Source organism: Carlito syrichta, unplaced genomic scaffold (assembly GCF_000164805.1).
Source record: "Carlito syrichta isolate Samal-C Ts95f unplaced genomic scaffold, Tarsius_syrichta-2.0.1 Scaffold112660, whole genome shotgun sequence".
NCBI classification, from domain to species: Eukaryota; Metazoa; Chordata; class Mammalia; order Primates; family Tarsiidae; genus Carlito; species Carlito syrichta.
The window spans coordinates 234,224-255,467 of NW_007056756.1; the positions used below are offsets into that span (position 1 = coordinate 234,224).

At 37.9% G+C, this 21,244-nt stretch overlaps 1 protein-coding gene across 4 annotated transcripts in view; it reads right to left on the bottom strand.

The window, feature by feature from the left end:
- Positions 1-1,510: 1,510 nt before the first annotated feature.
- EED (embryonic ectoderm development) overlaps positions 1,511-21,244 on the bottom strand; it is a 35,635-nt gene continuing 15,901 nt past the window's right edge. Inside the window, exons 7-13 of one of the 4 annotated variants that reach the window (XM_021718831.1) lie at positions 19,290-19,381; positions 16,557-16,690; positions 13,599-13,704; positions 12,024-12,098; positions 3,357-3,515; positions 2,534-2,607; positions 1,511-1,845 (exon numbers count right to left, since the gene is read on the bottom strand). In XM_021718831.1, the coding sequence (XP_021574506.1) occupies positions 1,719-1,845; positions 2,534-2,607; positions 3,357-3,515; positions 12,024-12,098; positions 13,599-13,704; positions 16,557-16,690; positions 19,290-19,381 (767 nt within the window). In that variant the 3' untranslated portion in view covers positions 1,511-1,718. Of the gene's footprint in view, positions 1,846-2,529; positions 2,608-3,356; positions 3,516-12,023; positions 12,099-13,598; positions 13,705-16,556; positions 16,691-19,289; positions 19,382-21,244 lie in introns of those variants that run through there. The other 3 variants (XM_008071090.2, XM_021718835.1, XM_021718839.1) reach the window with 3 other exon arrangements.

Sequence of the window (21,244 nt, forward strand, 5' to 3'; positions counted from 1 at the left end):
ATAATCAAGCAGTAAATAATATATTTCTAAGGACCAAAAGGAAAGACGATATCCTCATCCAGTTTGTCATGCAACAGGAAGGATTTCATCATGCAGTATTCTCCAAGATCCCGGGCCACCTCATTTTGCTAAAAGGATATGGCAGTATTTCTTGTCTTTTCTGATGCTTTTGAGTTAAGAATTTACTTACTACTTAAGTTACTATTAAAATTTCGAATAAAACAATGGAAGCGTCCATTGAACCAAGAGGGTAAATGGTGATAAAGTTTTCCTGTTTAGTCAGGCTTCAACTTTTTTTTTTTGAGTTGAAGTCTCACTCTGTCACCCAGACTGGAGTGCAGTGGCCGCTCCCGGCCACCGCAGCCTCAACCTGCTGGGCTCCGGCGATCCTTCCGCCTCAGCCTTCCGAGTAACTGGAATTACAGGCGCGCACTACCACGCCCGCCTGATTTTTTGATTTATTGTAGAGATGAGGTCTCGTTTCCCAGGCGGGTCTCGAACCCGCAGGTTCAGGCAATCCACTCACCTCAGCCTCCCAAAGGCGTGGGATTACAGGCTGAGCCACCGAGCCCGGCTGTAAACTTGTTTTTTGAGTGGAGTCTCACTCTGTCACCCAGGCTGGAGGGCAGTGGCACGCTCCCAGCCACCACAGCCTCAACCTGCTGTGCTCAGGCCATCCTTCCCCCTCAGCCTCCAAATAGCTGGAACTACAGGCACATGCCACCATGCCTGGCTAAGTTTTTGATTTATTTATAGATGAGGTCTCACCAAGTTGCCCAGGCTGGTCTCAAACCTGTGGGCTCAGGCAATCCTCTCACGCCTTCCAAAGTGCTGAGATTATAGGCGTGAGCTACGGCACCTGGCCTAAGGTTAACTATTTACAAGGAAGTAGACCTTGCTTCAGAAACAGTTCAAAAAAGGGGCAAATTATAAGCTATCACTTGAGTCATTACACCCTAGTTGCAAAAATCTAATGGCAATTAATATTTTTTTTAAAACGGTAAAATTTTTAAAAACATTATTGTGTTCTAACTATACTGAATTTTAAATACTACTTTGGCATGCACCTGTCGACCCAGCTACTTGAGAGACTGAAGTGGAAGGACTGTCTGAGCCTAGGAGGGCAAGGCTGTGGTAAGCTGTCACCATGCCACTGCACTCCAGCCTGGACAACAGGGTGAAACCCAATTAAAAAAAAAAAAGTAAATACAATCTCCAGTAATTATAAACAACTTAACAATATGGTAATTTGATCCTCACAATAACCCCGAGGTATCATTATTCCTGTTTACACAAAAGGAACCAGCAATGAGATGTCACCTATCCAAGGCCACACAGTACAGAGCCAAAATTTGAATTCAGTTTAATTCTAGAGCCTGCACTTAAACTCTTCATAATATACCTTTCTCTGGTTTAAGACAACTACAAAAAATGACTATTACAAAAGTGTAAGCCATAATTTTATTACTTTCAACTTTTTCATCACAAAGAAAATAACTAAAGTAACACACAGCTTTACAAAAATAAATTTTTATTAAAAGCAGTAGAGTCTGAGCAGGAAGACAGTACAAAGAATGTAAACAATGTCAACACCACTACATTCAGCTCAGCCTGATTGAATGCTGAAAGACAACTCTAAATGCTCTATGTGCTCTTACTAGCAAGATACATTAAATCTATTTTACACAGACAATACAGTCTAATTAGGCAAAAGTATTTTATCGAAGTCGATCCCAGCGCCAAATACTGGCATCATCACAAACTGCTATAAGAATGCTGCTATCCCTGCTAAAACTGGTTTGCCGAATAGCAGCACCACATTTATGATGAGTCAGTGTTGTACATCTAGGGAAAAAACATGACAGCAAGTTAAATACTGTAATATAACGTTATCAGTGACTACCTTAAAACAGTGAAATAGAAAACGAGCAAATGTTCCAAGTCATATGAAAAGCATTTAAATCAGAATATACTTCACTAAGAGCTCAATCTCAAATTTTATAAAATTTGGGTATATTTTATAAATATATTGATGTCTAAGAGGCATCACATAATTTGTACAAAAAGATAAATAATGGCTGGGCGCAGTAGCTCACGCCTATAATCCCAGCACTTTGGGAGACCGAGGTGGGAGGATTGCCTGAGCCCACGGGTTCAAGACCAGCCTGGTCAACTTGGTGAGACCTCATCTCTACAATAAATCAAAAAATTAGCTGGACACGGTGGCATGTGCCTGTAGTTCGAGCTATGTGGAAGGCTGAGGCGGAAGGATCACCTGAGTCCAGGAGTTTGAGGTTGCAGTGGCCGTGAGCATGCCAACTGCACTCCAGCCTGGGCGATAGAGTGAGACTCCAACTCAAAAAAAAAAAAAAAAAAGATAAATAACTTATTACCAAGGTGCTCAGGAAAAACAATCACTATTTGAATAAAAAAGAAATACTTTAACTATGAGACTAGCATTATATTCTTTATACTGGAATAAAATTTTGGAGAAAAGGACAGAAATTTTGAACAAAAAGTTATAAATACTTACTTAGCTTTATGAGGATCTTCTACTTCTAAATCCCAAACATAAAGTTTGCCAACTTGATTGCCCAATGCAAGCATCTGTATAAACATATTTTTTCAAATATAAATTAATAAAATCACCAGGTTTTAAAGCATTCAAGCAATTCTAAGACATTTTTCTTATTTCAGATAAATGTCAGCTCCAGTCTCTGAGTGCACTCTTGACTATTTGGATCTTATATTCCTCATCTGTAAACAGGAATAAGAGCAATAATACTTCACTAGTGTCTTAAGCAAATAAGAATGTATTCTGCAAATTTATGAAGAGCTTTACAATTTACTATTTAGCCTGGCACTTCATTTTTCCTCTGCCTTTAAGAATTATAGCAAAAGCTGTGGAAAGTTCTTCCAAAGCTTTCTTGCAGAAATAATGCCTGAGTAATTTTTTCCCACAAAGTCCTAACAATTTCTTTAAAAATTTAGATACCTAGTATTTTGTCTACCTCCCATTCCGATTTTTCTCTAAGTTATTCCAGGAAAAAGTTACTAAGGAGATTAACATTAATGACTAAAACATTAAATCTTAATAATGTTATGTTAATGCTTATGTTATGGAACACAAACACATAACTTCCACCACTGATACCTAACTGTCTATTTCATTTAAAATAAGTATTGCAGATGGTGTGCAAACCCACAAAGGCAGAATGAATAACCTTAAAGGGCAAAGTAATCAATATAAAACATCAAGGTAAAAGAAAAAGATCACAGACACAACAGAAAAAGTTAGAATTATAATGGTCTTTCATAAATCAAATCATTTCAAAATATAAAAAATATACTGATACCTTTTGCCAGAAATCCATAGAAAACCTCATATACCAAATGTCACATTGGCTGTAATCAAATCGCCCAAGAATAGTCACATTAGACTCACTGGGTTTAATTTTATCTATATCATCTTCCATTTTGCCAGGTTTCCAGCACACAATGGCGTTTTCACAAGACTAAAAAAGAGAAAAATGAGAAGAAAAAATATTAATTGTAGGATTGAATTTTTAACAATTAAAAACAAGGCTTTTCTCTATTATTGTTTTAGAATTAACAGTCCTTAGAACCAAGTACAGTGATATACATTCACGTATATTTACAGTCAACGTCCACATATGAGGACAAGAAATCTGACTGTCAACAGAATCAGACAATACCAAAAAAAAAAAAAAAAAAAAAAAAAAAATCACACTGCTTGGAATAGTCACTTTGGAAGTCACAATTTCCCTTCCACATCAAACCAAGTTCAGCTCTAGATATTCTGACACTCAGAGATTTGAAGTGTTTTATGGTAAAGGTACAATTATAAACACAAAGAAATAGACTTCATGGCTCTTCATAATATGGCTCTAATCTTGCCCTTAATTACTTCACTCATTTCATCTTTCCCCATTCAATTTCCCATTTCATTTCTAACCACAAGTGGTTTTCTTGACCTTGTTAACTATCAAGTCTTCACCCAGTGTCAAACAGATTGCTTAACAGATGTCTTAGAAAAGTTAATGAACTCATAAAAAGGGCCTTAGAACTCAAATTATAAATAGGGCAATAGGCCAGGGGGGGTGGCGCTTGTCTCTAATCCCAGCACTTTGGGAGACTAAAGCAGGAGAATCCCTTGAGGCCAGGAATTTGAAACCAGCCTAGGTAACATAGCAAGACCTTGCCTCCACAAAAAAATTTTAAAAATTAACTGGGCATGGTGGCGAATGCCTGTAGTCCCAGCTTCTCAAGAGGCTGAGGCAGAAGAATTGCCTGAGCCCAGGAGGTCAAGGCTATGATGAGCCATGAACATGCCACTGCATTCAAGCCTGGGTGACACAGTTAGACTCTGACTCAAAAATAAAAATAAATAACCAAATTGGTCAATAGAAGGCAATTAAAGCAATGGTTTAACATCAAGGAAAGTGATATGGAATGGGACTGAAATAGGCTGTAAAGTTATACTTTTCCTACACTGTACCAACCAATTTTTGGGCACATACTTTATAGTTAAGTGGTAAATGATACAACAGGAAAAAAATGCAAAACTGTGAGCACTACTCATATTACTGTCTAGGCCAGTGGTGGTTTGTCCACTAAGGGACATGTGGCAATGTGTCTGTCCCCAGGTGGGTAGAGGCCAGAGATGCTACTAAACATCTTAAGATATGATGAACAGGACAGCACCCGCCCCCCAAAGAATTATCTGGGCCAATCTCAGCACCAGGATTGAGAAATCCTGGTATAGCTGAACAGTGCCCCCTAGAGTTTTACAGGAAGACCTATATAATATAGTCATACAGGTGGTAGACCTGTGGGATTCGCCGGCATTTCAATAGTTTAACAGCAGGACCACTGGAAGATTAGGGAGAGGACAACATATTTTTTCTTGTCCACCATTTTTAGACTTCTGAAATCCCATACTATATGATTGTCTGTTATACAAGTTATTAACTGTAAAGTGCCTTACAAACCACTTAGCTTGATGACTCCTAAGTGTAAAAATCGGCAATAGTCTGTGGGGTTTTCTCAAAAAACTCATCCTGGCCCCAAGTCTATGAATCTGAATCGCTAAGAGAAAGGCCAAAGCAGATGAACTGTAAAATATCTCTCCATGTGCTATTACTGACTACACTGGTAAAGAATTTTTAATTACTAGAGTTCCTTCATGGAAAACTAAAGCATAGAGAGGTAAAACGAAGTTGCCAGAGCTAGTGGATGACCACACTTCAAAATCATCTGGAGCCCTTTTTAAAATCACAAAATTCCTGGGTCCTTGTGCCAAGATTTAGAAAGTGAGGTCTAATAATTTATTTTTTTCAGTGTTCTCCCAGTGATTCTGATGTAGCATCAGAGTTGAGACCACCAATATATTTCAGTTTAGTTTTCCACCTAAAATTCAGAAGTCCTTTCCTGTGGTCTGATTAAGTCCTAAGAACAGAAAGCTACTGGATTTTTATTTCTGCTACCCAAATGATGGAGTAGAAATATTTTTTCCAGCCGGGCTCGGTGGCTCAGCCTGTAATCCCGCGCCTTTGGGAGGCTGAGGTGAGTGGATTGCCTGAGCCCACGGGTTCGAGACCCGCCTGGGCAGCGAGACCTCATCTCTACACTAAAATCAAAAAACTAGCCAGGCGTGGTAGTGCACGCCTGTAATTCCAGCTACTCGTAAGGCTGAGGCGGAAGGATCGCTGGAGCCCAGCAGGTCGAGGCTGCGGTGGCCGGGAGCGGCCACTGCACTCCAGTCTGGGCGACAGAGTGAGACTCCAACTCAAAAAAAAAAAAGAAATATTTTTTCCTATTCATCCCACCAAGTATAACTTAAAAGTCCAAATGTCACATATAACCCTAAGACTTGAAAAGGTAGATGAGTTAGAAATCTTAGAACATGAACAATAGTGTTGTGTCCCCTGGGTTTTCCTTTGCCTTATGTATTCCAGACCAGATGCTAAAGAAGGCAGCACCTCAGAAAAGCTAAGGTGAAGAAAAAAGAAAAAACCAAATTCGTCTCAACAAAAGCCTGCTCCTTCTACCAAAGGACCAAGAAAGTGGCAGACAGAAAACTTTCAGACAACAAATGCTCTACTGCAGCCAGACACCACAAAAAAAATCTGTGGACCACCTGAACCACCAAAGGGGGCCCAGTAAAAAAACATTCTTAGGTTATAACTAAGCACCTCAAGGGGTAACCCTCCTCCTCCTCTCTGGCAGGGGTGGTATCAGAGAAGGCCTTGTAGAGTCAGGATGTTCACTCATGAGGCCACGACCTACAATGTGAGTGGAGACTACTAGGGGAGCAATATTAGGCCTCCTGACTCCTCCATGCCAGCTTGTTGTCAGTTGAGGTCTATGGAAAGTTCTAACACCCACCCCAGCCTAGCAGTAATAAGGCACTATCACCAAGTAAACTAAGTGAGGAACCTGGACTTCCACCCCCCACTTGGCAATCACCAGGCACTCCCATCCCTTTCCTCAGCTAAAAAAGTGTCAGAGAAAGCCTGCTGCAATAGATCTAGAGTCTCATTATATCCAAAATACCTAGGCCCCAATCAAAAACCATTCATTATACCAAGAATCAGAAAAATCTCAACTTTAAAAAGATAATCAACAGATGACAGCACTGAGATAACACAGATGTCGAAACTATCTGACATGGATTTAAGGAAGCAATCATAAAAATGCTTAAATGAACACAAACACTAAAATGAAAGCAAGTCTCAGAGAACAGAAGATATGAAAAAGCAAATGGAAATTTTAGAAGTGAAAAATACTGTTATAACCAAAATAAAAACTCAATTGCAGCCAGGCTCGGTGGCTCAGCCAGTAATCCCGTGCCTTTGGGAGGCTGAGGTGAGTGGATTGCCTGAGCCCGCGGATTCGAGACCTGCCTAGGCAGCGAGATCTCATCTCTACAATAAATCAAAAAATCAGCCGGGCGTGGTTGCGCGCGCCTGTAATTCCAGCTACTCGGAAGGCTGAGGCGGAAGGATCGCCGGAGCCCAGCAGGTCGAGGCTGCGGTGGCCGGGAGCGGCCACTGCACTCCAGTATGGGCAACAGAGTGAGACTCCAACTCAAAAAAAAAAAAAAATAGAAAATAGCTGCAAAGCCAGAGAATATATCCTTTAAGAATGAAGGGGAAATGAGGCCATGCTCAGATGAAGAAAGAGAACTTGTCTTCAGCAGATCCATCATAAAAGAATGGCTACAGGAAGTTTTCTAAATATAAAGAAAATGATTTAAGATTTATTGGTAAGGAAGAACAGAAAAAGCAAAGTGAGTAAATGCAACACTCTCCTTTTCCTCGAGTTTTCTAAATTATCTTTGATGGCTGAAGCAAAAATTATAATACTGTCTGATGAGGTTCTCAAATATAAAATAAATATTCAAAACAATTATAAATGGAGAACAAAGTGACGTAAAGGGAAGGACAGGCACTAAATTTCACCTGAGTTCGTAAAATGCTAACTGGGATAAGTTACATGTATAGACATAAAATTCTAAAATACTATAAATAAGTAAAATACTATACAAATGGAATTCTAAAACATGCCCATGTAACCTATAAGAAGTTAGGAAGAAAAACTCAGAGAAAGAAAAAAGAAAAATGGCAGACAAAGTAATAATTGATGTTAAGATGTTAAGGCTTAAACATAAATGTTATAAATATACCAAGTAAAAGACAGATAGGCATAGTGCATTAAAAAATATGATCCAGGCCAGGAGCGGTGGCTCATGCCTATAATCCCAACATTTTTGGAGGGCAAGGTGAGAGGACTGCCTAAGCCCAGGAGTTCTAGACCAGTCTGGGCAACTTGGTGAGACCTCATCTCTACAATAAATCAAGAAAAATTAGTTGGACATGGTGGCACACGCTTGTAGTTCCAGCTACTAGGAAGGATGAAGCGAAAGGATCACCTGAGCCCAGCAGGTCAAGGCTGCGGTGCCCGTGAGCGTGCCACTGCACTCCAGCCTGGGCGATAGAGTGAGACTCCGACTCAAAAAAAAAAAAAAGAACCAAATATTTGTCATGCAAACTTAAATATAATAAGCACAGATTAAAAATAAAAAGTTGGGAAAAAATTATATAATGATAAATGCCCCCAAGACAGAGCAATACTAAATGTGAATGTACAAAACAATGCAGCAGCAAAACATGAGGCAGAACTGAAAAGAGAAGAAAAATTCGCAATTGCTGCTAAGATTTCAATACTTCTCTCTCAATAATTGATAAAACAGTAGACAGAAAATCAGTAAGGATATAAAAGAATTTAACACCATCAACTCACAGCATCTAATAAACACAAAACACTCTACCTGATAGCATATATTCTTTTCAAGCTCCCATGAAACATATCTAAAACAGAATCATAAAACAAATTCTCAAGAAATTTAAAATTGACTCAACCACCTGAGCTCCCACCTTAAGAAACTAGTAAAAGTTGGCCAGGCATGGTGGCTTACACCTCTAATCCCAGCACTCTGGGAGGCCAAGGTGGCAGGATCATTTGAACTCAGGAGTTCATTTGAGCCCAGGAGTTCAAGAATAGCCTAGGCAACATAGCGAGATCTCATATCTACCAAAAATAAATCAAAAGATTAGCTGGGTGTGTACCTATAGTCTCAGCTACTTGGGAAGCTAAAGTAGAAGCATTACCTGAGCCCAGGAGGTTGAGGCTGTGAACATGCCACTGTATCCAGCCTGGGTGACAGAGAAGAAGAGGAAGAGGAGGAGGGGGAGAGGGAGGAAGAAGAAACTAGTAAAAGTTGAGCAAAATAAACCCACAGCAAACAAAAGAGAAGATATCAATAACATTTTTAAAAGCAACAAAAACAACAAAAGCTGGCTCTTTGAAAAGATCAATAAAATTGAAAGACCTCTAGAAAGACTGACAAATGAAAATATAAAAACTATTAATTTCAAGAATGGAACAGAGGTTATTACTGGAAACCCAGACAATCAAGAGGATAATAAGAGACTACTACAAACAACTATGTACACATAAATCTCACCTGGGATGAAAAATTCAATTCCTCAAACAGCACAAACTACTACAACTCACCCAATATGAAGTAGTTAATTTGAAGTCCTATAACTTTTAAAGAAATTGAACTCATAATTTTAAAAATCCCCTTTAAAAATTTCTGGGCACAAGTGGTTAAACTGGATAATTCTGCCAACTATTTAAAGAATTAACACTATTTTTTCTCCAGTCTCTTCTACAAAATGGAAGACAGAACACTTGCCAATTCATTTTATAAAGTCAATATTACTAATACCAAAACCAGACAAAAACAAGACAAAAAAAAAATTAGACCAATATAATACATCTCATGAATACAGACACAAAAATCCTTAATAAAATATTAGCAAATAGAACTCAGCAACATAAAAAAGAATTATACATCATGACCAAGTAATTTATTGCAGGGTTATAAGGCTAGATCAACAATCAAAAGCCAATTAATATAATCAACTATATTAACAGGCTAAAGAAGAAAAAAACACATCATCATATCAACTGATTTAAGAAAAAGCGTAAGCCGGGCTCGGTGGCTCAGCCTGTAATCCCGCGCCTTTGGGAGGCTGAGGTGAGTGGATTGCCTGAGCCCGCGGGTTCGAGACCCGCCTGGGCAGCGAGACCTCATCTCTACCATAAATCAAAAAATCAGCCGGGCGTGGTAGCGCATGCCTGTAATTCCGGCTACTCGGAAGGCTGAGGCGGAAGGATCGCCGGAGCCCAGCAGGTCGAGGCTGCGGTGGCCGGGAGCGGCCACTGCACTCCAGTCTGGGCGACAGTGAGACTCCAACTCAAAAAAAAAAAAAAAAGAAAAAGCGTGCCGGGCATGGTAACTCACGCCTGTAGCTCCAGCAAGTTGGAAGGCTGAAGTGGAAGGATCACCTGAGCCCAGGTCAAGGTTGCAGTGGCTGTAAGCATGACACTGCACTCCAATTTGGGCAACAAAATGAGACTCCGACTCAAAAAACAAACAAACAAAAAACAAAAAGCATATGACAAAACAACACCCATTCATGAAAAAGCTCTAAAAAATTTAGGAACAAACAGTTCTCAACTTTTTCAATTTCGAAGACAATATCTATAAAAAACATACAGCTAATATACTTAATTGGGAAAGAATGAATGACAGGAATGTCTGTTCTTAACACTACTCCAGCATTTTGGGAGGTGGAGGTGAGAGGATTGCCTGATCCCATGGCAATAAAAAACCACTGCTACTCAACACAGGACTGAAAGTTCACCAGTGCATAAAGGCAAGAAAAGGCATCAGAAAGGAAGAAACTGTTCCTATTTGAAAAGGCATCAGAAAGGAAGAACTGTTCCTATTTGCAGATAAGATGATGGTCTACAGAGAAAATCCCAAGTAATTTACAAAACAAAACAAAACACCTCTCAGAATAAGTAGTTTAGCTAAGTCACAAGATTCAAGATCAATATGCAACAATTAACTGTACTTCTACAGAGTAGCTATGAACACATAAAAATGAAAATTAAAAAAATAATACCATTTGTAATTGCTCAAAGAAAAAACTTAGGTATAATTCTAACAAAGCATAAATGGAACCTGTATGCTAAAAACTATAAAATGCAGGTGATAAAAATCAAAGACCTAAATAAACGAAGAGACATACCACAGTTGTGGATTAGAAGACTCAGATAATGGTATTAAATCCCCTCAAAGTTACATATAGCTTTAATACAACTCTAATCAAAATCTCTTTCTCCCCACCAAAAAAATTCTGGCAAGATTTTTTTGTACATGTAAAGATTATTCTAAAATTTATATGGAAAGGCAAAGGAACTAAAGTGGCTACAAACATCTTTGAAAAAAAAAAAGGAAAGCTGGGTGCGGTGGCTCACGCCTGTAATCCCAGTTCTTTGGGAGGCAGAGGTGAGAGGATTGTCTGAGCTCAGAGGTTCGAGACCAGCCTGAGCAACATGGCAAGCCCTCATCTTTACAATAAATTAAAAAATGAGCTGGGCATGGTGGCGAATGCCTGTGGTTCCAGCTACTGGAAGGCTGGGGTAGAAGAATCACCTGAGTCCAGCAAGTAGAGGCTACAGTGGCTGTGAGCATGCCACTGCACTCTAGCCTGGGTGACAGTGAGACTCCTACTCAAAAAGACCAAAAAAAAAAAAAAAAGAAAGAAAGAAAGAAAAATAAAGAATAAAGTGGGAGAAATCCACTAATTCTAAAATTTATTATAAAGCTACAAAAATGAAGACTGTTTATGTGGTACTGCTAGAGAGACAGATATGCAGGTCATTGAAACAACAGAAAAACCAGAAACAGTCCCACATATGGGCCAAACAATTTTTGGCAAAGGTGTAAAAGCACTTCCATGGAGACAGGATAGTCTTTCAACAAATGCTGCTGAGGCAATTGAATATCTAAAAGGGAAAAATGAACTCCAACCTAAACTTCATAGTCTTATACAAAATCAACTCAAAATGGATCACCCATTTAATATCAAACACAGCAGTACAACATTTTTACAAGAAAATAGGAGAAAAATCTTTAAGGTCCAGGACCTGGTGAAGTTTTTAGACACAATATCAAAAGCATGATCCATAAAACCATTTTTCAGAAAAGTCAATAAATTATATCTCATAAAAATTAAAAACATTTGCTCTGTGAAAAACCCTGTTAAGAGGATGAAAAGACAAGATACAGACTTAAAATATTTGCAAACTACATATCTCACATAGGGTTCATATTTAGAATATATTCAGAACTCTCAAAACTCAACAGTAAAAAACAAAAACAAAAAAACAAAAAACCAATCTGACTAGAAAATGAGTGAAAGATATGAAGAGACATCACCAAAAAGGATATACGGATGGTAAGTAAGCACATGAAAAAGATGTTCAACATCACTAGCCATCAGGGAAATGCAAATTAAGACCATGATGAGATATCACTACACACCTATCAGAACAGCTAAAATAAAAAATAATGACAATACCAAATGCCGGCGAAGATTCGGAGACACTGGATCTCTCATACATTGCTGGTGGGAATGTAAAATGGCACGGCCACTCTGGAAAATAGTTTGGCAGTTTCTTAAAAAAACTAAACAAACTTAACCATGACCCAGCAATTGCCCTCCTAGGCATTTACCCACAGAAATGAAAAACTTAAGTCCACACCAAAACCTGTACAACTGTTTATTAGCAGCTTTATTTGTAATAGCCCACAACTGAAAATAACCAAAATGTCCTACAACAGATGAATGAATGAGCTATGATACAGCCACACCATGGAATACTACTCAGCAATATAAAAGGAGAACTACATTCAGACAACAACTCGAATGGATCAAGGGTCTGAGTGGGAAAAAACAATCTTAAAAGGTCCCAAACTTTAACATTCATGAAATGACAAGAGTCATGTGATAAGATGATATAAAGCTATACACACACATTGTACCAATGTCAATTTCCTGGATTTTATTAGTTATATAAGATGTAACTACTGGGGGAAATTGTGTAAGATCATATGGGACCTCTCTGCACAATCTTTCAAACTTCTTATGAATCTAATTATTTCAAGATCAAAAGTTTAAGCAACAAACAAACAAACAAACAAACAAACCAGGAAAACTATACACATAAGGCCAAGAAAAAACTAAATCAGGCTTTGCTTAAGAAAATGTGAAGTGGCCTGAAATCCAGACATCAAGAAAAGAAATTAGATAGCCATTTCTCCAAATTTGACACTCCTAAATGTTAATATGACATCACCAATAACGTCTCTAATAAATTATCAGCTAAAAAAATATATATATAACACACATCCAGATGACCCCTGACTTAATGATTTTCAACTTTACAATGTTACAAAATTGTTGCAATTTTGACATACTTGGAATTTGGAATTTTGGCATTTTCTGGGCTAATGATATGCGGTACATGAGATACTCAACTTTTTTTTACTATAGGCTCTATGTTAGACGATTTTGCCCAACTGCAGGCTAATAATGTTAAGTGTTGTGACAACTTTTAAGGTAGGCTAAGCTAAGCTATTATGTTCAGCAGGTGTATTAAATACATTTTCAATTTACGATAATTTCAATTTATGATAGATTTATCAGGATGTAATCCCATCTTAAGTCGAGGAGCATCTGTACAAATCCAACAACACGCTAGAGCAGGAGTTGGCAAACAACAGCTCATGAGCCAACTCTAGCCACCTGTTTTTGTAAATAAATTTTACTGAAAATAGTCACATACAAAAAAAAACCTGTTGGCTCTAGTTACTGGTTATCTTGCAACAATATCAAATATCAGAGAACACTACCACCTTATAGGCTACATCTCTCATCTTACTGGAGCACAAATAATTATAATTCACTCAGATGTTTTATCCCCAAAAACAAGTTTCCAAATATGAGACTAAAAAAAAAAAAGGCAATTTCCTTTCTGTCATTCAATTTAGCAAACTACATAAAAACTGTGCTCCCTGCAAAGTTTACACACACACACACACACACACACACACACACACAAAATGAAGTACAGCTTAACTGCAGTTACCATACCTTAGAAAGTATCAAATCGCCTAACCATCGCACACAATCAACATAATTCCTATGTATGTCTCTGGTAGAAAAATCAGGAAAATGGATTTTCTGAGAAATAAATGGCCTGAAGGGAGAATGGAAATGTAAAAAGTTAAAAGAAAAAATTATAGTAGAATCACACTCTTTTTCATTTTTGGATTTATAAAACTTTGAAAAACAAAATGTATGATTTTAATTATAATTAATTCTCTGTGCTCCTGATGCAACTGAATATCTTATCTGCTTAGAGCCAAAGTCTCATTCTATTTTTGATTATTTTCTATCATTATCTGCTACTCAATTTTATTCTCGTCCTATATTTCATTTATAAAAGTGGCAGCCTCTTGCCTTTTAATACACATCACTTCAATTCTGGCTATCCTAACCAATTATTTTAAGATCTGGTTGTAGGGGTAGTAAGTTTCTCATATAAAATATACTAAGCTACCTACTCAACCCTTTAAAATTAAGCATTAACAGTCTATGAAAGTCAACATATCTATAATATTTCAAAAGAAGGTCAAGTGCAGTGGTTCACACCTGTAATCCCAGCACTTTGGGAGGCAAAAGCAGGGGAGAGTCACTTGATCCCCGGAGTTTGAGACTAATGTAGGCAACAAAGCAAGATGTTATCCCTACCAAAGAATTTAAAAACTAGCCAGGCATGGTGGCTCATGCCTGTAGGCCCAGCTAGGAGGCTGAGGTGAGCCATCCTTGAGGTGAGCCATGATTGTGCCACAGCACTCCAGCCTGGGCAACAAGTGAGACCTCAACTCAAAAAAAAATTTTTTTTTTCAAAAAACAGTAAGATTTCTAGGAACATGGAACATCATTTCGAAGTCTGCTAAAGCTAAGTTTAGATGACAGTTCTGCCTTGAGCAATAATTTCTGAAAATGATACTGTGTAAGAAGTTGACACATGTTAGGACTTTTCCATATAACTCTGTATTTAGGAAACTAAAATATGGCACTATGTTTTCCATAGAGATATTTGTAAGAAGACAATAAGCAAGACAAGCTGCTAATTCTGGTGTTATTTAACTAATAGTACACCCAACATTTCTAATCTATAATTGTTTTTAATCAGAAATAACTATAAAGTATAATATGCCCTGAATTAGCTGTCTTACACAACTCACATGTCCACTCTTTACCTTTCCCCTCATATCTAAGAAGTATACTGGGCTGCTTCATCTCAAACAATCCTTCAAATTCAAATTCTGAGATCCTTTGTTAAAATATTAAAATGTTATGAATAATCTGATATAAATTCTTAATTCTCTTATAATTATGATAATTGCTTTTTAGCTAAGTACATATTATAATCTTATGGCTAAACTCTCAAGGAGAAGATTTGCAAAACACAATGTTAATTTTTGTAAAGTGTGAAATATAATCTGTATTTATTTCACAGATTTAGAAAATAATTCATACATATGAATTTAATATCATACTGGTGCCTGGTATTTCAAAGTAAAAAACTGAAAAGTTGTAATATCTCTTAGAGGCCACTGAGATCTGATGAATGTTAGTGCACTGAAATATTTGCTTACAGATTTAACTAACAATCTATTAGTAATGTGGCTCAATAACTAGAATAAAATCTAGCTATCTAAGACAAAAGTATCAACAAAGTTAACATATACAGATATATGCTGTTCATAGTAAAAGCGTTAATGACAGCCTGCCTGTAAGATACTAAAAAAGACAGTTACTGCATTAAGAATCGAGGCATTTAGGGCCAGGCGCAGTGGCTCATGCCTATAATTCCAGCATTTTGGGAGGCCGAGGTGGGAGGATTACCCGAGCCCAAGGGTTCCAGATCAGCAAGGGTAACTTGGCGAGACCTCATTTCTACAATAAATCAAAAAATGCTGGCTGGGTGTGGTGGCAAATGCCTGTAGTTTCAGCTACTTGGAAGGCTAAGGTGGAAGGATTGCCTGAGCCCAGCAGGTCGAGGCTGCAGTGGCCGCTGAGTGTGCCACACTGTACTCCAGTCTGGGCAACAGAGTGAGACTCCCAGTCAAAAAAAAAAAAAAGAAATACACACACACACACACACATATATATATATAAAAGAATTGAGGCATTTCAAAAATATATTAAGAAAACTAGGCTAGGTGTGGTGGCTCATGCCTATAATCCCAGCACTTTGCGGGGCCAAGGAAGGAAGATTGCTTTAGCCCAGGAGTTCAAGACCAGCCTGGGCAACATAGCAAGGTCTCATCTCTACAAAAAAATTTTTAAAAATTAGCCAAGTGGTGCACACCTATAGTCCCAGCTCAGTTGCTTGTGAAGCTGAGGCAGAAGGATCACCAGAACCCAGGAGATTGAGGCTGCAGTGAGCTATGATTGTGCCACTGCACTCCAGCCTGGGCAATATAGCGAGACCCTGGCTAAAAAAAAAAAAAACTCCAAAATTTTCCACCCTATGACACCATGAAGCAAAACTTCTGCATTTAAATTTTCTCCATTTTATGAAGTGAACATCATTTAGAGGACAGCATATTATGACTTTGAGCTAAAAACTCCATTTATAAAAATTGTGATTTACTGTCTTGAATTAGAATTATATAGTTAACAAATGCTATATAACATTGCTCGAGTCCTTTACTCTCCCTATTCCACAATAATTAAGTGATTTAGAATTTTTATACTTAAAAAGCTAAGGCTATGCATACCTAAGTAAAAATAAATAGAATGTGTTATTAAATTAAGATGAAAACATAATTAAAGGAGATTTTGAAAATGAAGCCACAAACATTAAAAATAAAAGACTTTCATTTAAAAGGGGTTAATTTTATGGTGTGTAAATTATGCCTTGAAGTTATTAAGAGGGGCTTCTAAATTCAAATGTTGGGGACTCATATTGAAAAAAAACCCACACCTATTCAACAGTACAATATAGCACACTGTTTTAAATACCACAACTGTTACCTGTTAGTTTTGTTTGGATTATAATCATAAGATTCCTTAATAGCATTCATCATTCTCTTTGAATTGATCCTCCAAAGTTTAAGAGAGTGATCCATACCACAGGACATTATTTTTTCACCCAAAAGATCATAATCCTATATGTAAAACAGAAAAGTTTAAGTATATAAATTATAGCCCCAAGTTATATTTATTCAACTTTCACCTGATGTATAATTAATGAAAATTGTATTTCAAATCACAATATTAACTATATTTTGGGTTTAATTTATATAGGCCACAAATCAGTTTACTACTTTCTTTTTTTTTTTGAGTTGGAGTCTCACTCTGTCACCCAGACTGGAGTGCAGTGGCTGCTCCCGGCCACCGCAGCCTCGACCTGCTGGGCTCCGGTGATCCCTCCGCCTCAGCCTTCCGAGTAGCTGGAACTACAGGCACGCGCTATCACGCCCGGTTAATTTTTGATTTATTGTAGAGATGAGGTCTCGTCAAGTTGCCCAGGCAGGTCTCGAACCCATGGGCTCAGGCAATCCACTCACCTCAGCCTCCCAAAGGCGCAGGATTACAGGCTGAGCCACCAAGCCCAGCCAGTTTACTACTTTCAAGATTTAGTTTTAATTGGTTTGTCACCACCAGAATGTGAGTTTTCATAATATGGAAGGCAAAAAAAAAAAAAAAAAAAAAAATTACTTGAACTTAGTTCTATTCAACTACATGTAAATATTTCTTTTGCTTGATTTTGAAGTTAAATCAAATGCTACAGTAGAATAATTATTCCATGATACATGGAGCTAAAACAGTTACATTACTTTTCTTGTCCAACCCTGATCAAGCAATGAAATTGATATCTGTATGTGAAAATACATGAATCCTTAAACAGTTGAAATCTAACTTTGCCTGCAGTTCTAAGTCAAAATATTTCAAAGAATTATGCTAGTTTTAGAGCTCACTTACATGAATTTTCTTAAAAGTCTAATAAAGAAAATATCAGACTTTAACTTTCTCATTTGCTGTAAACTAATTTTTAATAGGCAACTGGCAGATATTCTATTATAACCTTATTTCACAGGTAGACACTGAGGCACATAGATGATATTTAAAATAGCCCAAGACTAGGCTGGGCACGGTGGCTCACACCTATAATCCCAGCACTTTGGGAGGCCGAGGTGAAAGGATTGTCTGAACCCACGGTTTGAAACTAGCCTGGGCAACTTGCTGAGACCCCCATCTCTACAATAAATCAAAAAATTAGCCAGGCATGGTGGCATGTGCCTGTAGTTCCAGCTACTTGTAAGCTGAGGTAAAAAGATAGCCTGAACCCAGAAGATAAAGACTGTGGTGGCCGGGAATGTGCCACTGCCCCCCCCAGCCTGGGTGACAGAGTGAGACTCCTACTCAAAAAAAAAGCTCAAGACACATCATGACTTAATGAAAATCTCACATATCTATCCTTCTAGTAGTAAATTCCTATATTATACAGACGAGATATATAAAATCTCTTGCTCTCAATCTGAGAAAAAGTAGTAGAGCGTTCTATTAAAAGGGGATATTTTTCCCTTACTGACCTAGCTATTACGTGTTAATCCAACCTTTGAATTAATTATAAACCTTTTTATGTACACTTTTTATAAGAACCTAAGAACTCTGTTCAGTTTACTGAATTTACAAGTGCATTACTTTTAGTTATGTCACTGTCAAGAGCAACAAAATTTCCTCAGGGTTCTTAATAAAGAACAGTACACTGGTTATTACACACATAAAGTCAGTATGTAGAATGCTACTGCAACTTTTAGAAAATTCAAGATGACAGAGTATTCCCAAAGTAGATATGATTCTCACAAAGGCACACAAACTCCAACTATAAGAATATTTTAGTTCCTCCAATTAAAATGTGACATGCCTCAATATATGGTGCCTTTTACCAAGTTAAATGAAAAAGAACTGAAGAAATATAAAATTTTTAAAGAAAACAAGTGAGCTTGATGGAAATCATGGAATATAAATAAAGCTAAAACAATGTAAAAATCTAAAGCCTGACTAAAAATAGTAGTATCATATTATAATAGGACACTGAATTATAAAACATCAATATAAATAAAGTGTTTGATTATCTTTAAGCAGACCCAACTACTGGTTATTGTATAATACCACAGCACCACAAGAGTAGAGCTGGAAACAAGTTTTCTAAAACTCAGTGTGAAGGCCAAGCACAGTGGTTCATGTCTGTAATCCCAGCACTTTAGGAGGCCAAGATAGGAGGACTGCCTAAGCCAAGAAGTTTGAGACAAGCCTAGGCAACATAGTGAGATCTCATCTCTACAAAAAATCAGTAAATTAGTCATGTGTGGTGACAGCTACTATAGTCCCAGTGACTCAGGAGGTTGAGGTAGAAGGATCAACTGAGTTCAGGAGGTTGAGGTTGTGGTGAGCCAGGACTAGGCCACTGCACTCCAACCTGAGCAACGGAGACTCCGACTCAAAAAAAATTAATAATGAGAATCCAGGTGTTGGTATAAAGTACAGGTAATTAAAAACAAACCCCCCACAAATAACAGCCTTTACTTGCCTTATTCCTTCATCTGTAAGATTAAAATCTTGTATGTCAAACATAAATGAAATGTTTACCTGACAGGTTATAAGAAACAAACATATGCTTTCTTATAAGGAAAGAGTTCCATGGGGATTTTTCAGAGCTATGTAAACCTAAAAGGCACTGCCCTGTAGCATCCAACTTACAGCACTTAGAACTTCATCTCTGTGTCCTTCTACGCCTCCAAATATTGCCACCAAGGTGTCCGTTTGGATATTCCATAATCGCAAAGCATGATCTAGTATAAATACACAAATAAAATTCGCATGAATCTTTTTCATTCATTTATTATGAAATTTCAACATCTCGTTAAAGAAAAACTATGAAAGTTTAGACTTAAGTTATGCACAGTAAAGCCGAAAAATGAAATCTACACCACTTATCAACTTAAAATATTTATATCACATGTAGGATTAGTGAGGCAAGTGCTATGGTTTGAATGTGCCCCCCAAAATGCATGTGTTGAAAACAGAATCTCCAATGCAACAGTATTGTGAGGTGGGTCCTAATAGAGGGGATTTTGGTCATGGGGGCTCCATCTTCATAAATGGATTAACACCAATTATAAAAGTGCCTGAGGTTTTATATTCAATCTCTTGCTCCCTTACCTACCCTCTCTGGCCCTTCTGCTTTCTGCTATGGGATGAAGCAGCATGAAATACCTCACCAGATGCTGGCACTGTGCTTTTGGGCTTCTCAGCCTCCAGAACCACGAGCCAAATAAACTTTTGTTCATTATGTATTATTACCCAGTCTATGGTATTCTATGAAACAAACTAAGACATAAATTGATACTGCAAAATGGGAATGTTGATATAAATAACCTGAAAAATGTGGAAGCAGCTTTAGATCTGGGTAATGGATAGAGGTTGAAAAAATTTGGAGGTGCAAGCTACAAATTATCTGTATTCTCATGGAGTTAGTTAAGGGCAATTTTGGTCAGGACTCAGAAGGCAAGAACTGCAATGAGAGCCTAAATCTTCTTAGGGGTTACTTAAGTGTCACAATCAGAATGCTAGTAGAACCATGGATAGTAAAGGCCATTCTGATGAGGTCGCAGACAGAAATGAGGTGTCAAAAACTAGAGTAAAAGCCATCCTTGTCACAGTTGTAAAGAACTTGGCAGAACTGTGTCCATATCATAGGACTCTGTGGACAGCAAAGCTTGACAGCAATGAACTAGGATAACTGGCAGAAGAAACATCTAAGCATCAAAGCATTCATGGTACTACATGGCTTCTTTTGGTCACGTACAGTAAAATGAGAAGGGAGATAAACAATCTAAAGATATAATTTATAATTAAAAGGAAAGCAAAACAGAAAGATTAGTAAAACCCTCAGTCTAGTCACATAAAGAATAAAAGGGTATAGCCAGGCGTAGTGGCTCACACCAGTAATCCCAGAACTTTGGGAGGCAGAGGTGAGAAGACTCTCTGAGCCCACAGGTTTGAACCAGGCTGGGCAACTTGGTGAGACCTCATCTCTACAATAAATCAAAAAATTAACCAGGCGTGGTGGCACATTGCTATAGTTCCACCTACTTGGAAGGCCAAGGTGGAATGATTGCCTGAGTCCACTGAAAAAACAACAACAAAACAAAACAAATACTTAGGAATTTGACATAAGTTATTTTATATTATGCTACAGAACAAGATTCCAACTTTTTCCTTCACCATACTCACATTAACAAATTGAAGGGGACTGAGTAGATTCATAAGATTTCCATATTAAGTTCAAGATACAATAACTATATATATTGTGACACAATTTTATAGAATTATAGTCCTTTCTTAAAAATTATATAGCTATAGACTGGGCGTGGTAGCTCATGCATATAATCCCAGGACCTTGGGAAGCCAAGGTAAGAAGACTGTCTGAGCCCAGGCGTTCGAAATCAGCCTGGGCAACTTGGTGAGACCTCATCTCCGCAAAAAAATCAAAAAATTAGCCGGGCATGGTGGCATGTGCCTGTACTTGCAGCTATTTGGAAGGCTGAGGTGGAAGAAACACCAGAGGCCCAGCAGGTCAAGAGGCTGCGGTGGCCATGAGTGTGCCACTGCACTCCACCTGGGCGACAGAGTGAGACTCCAACTCAAAAAAA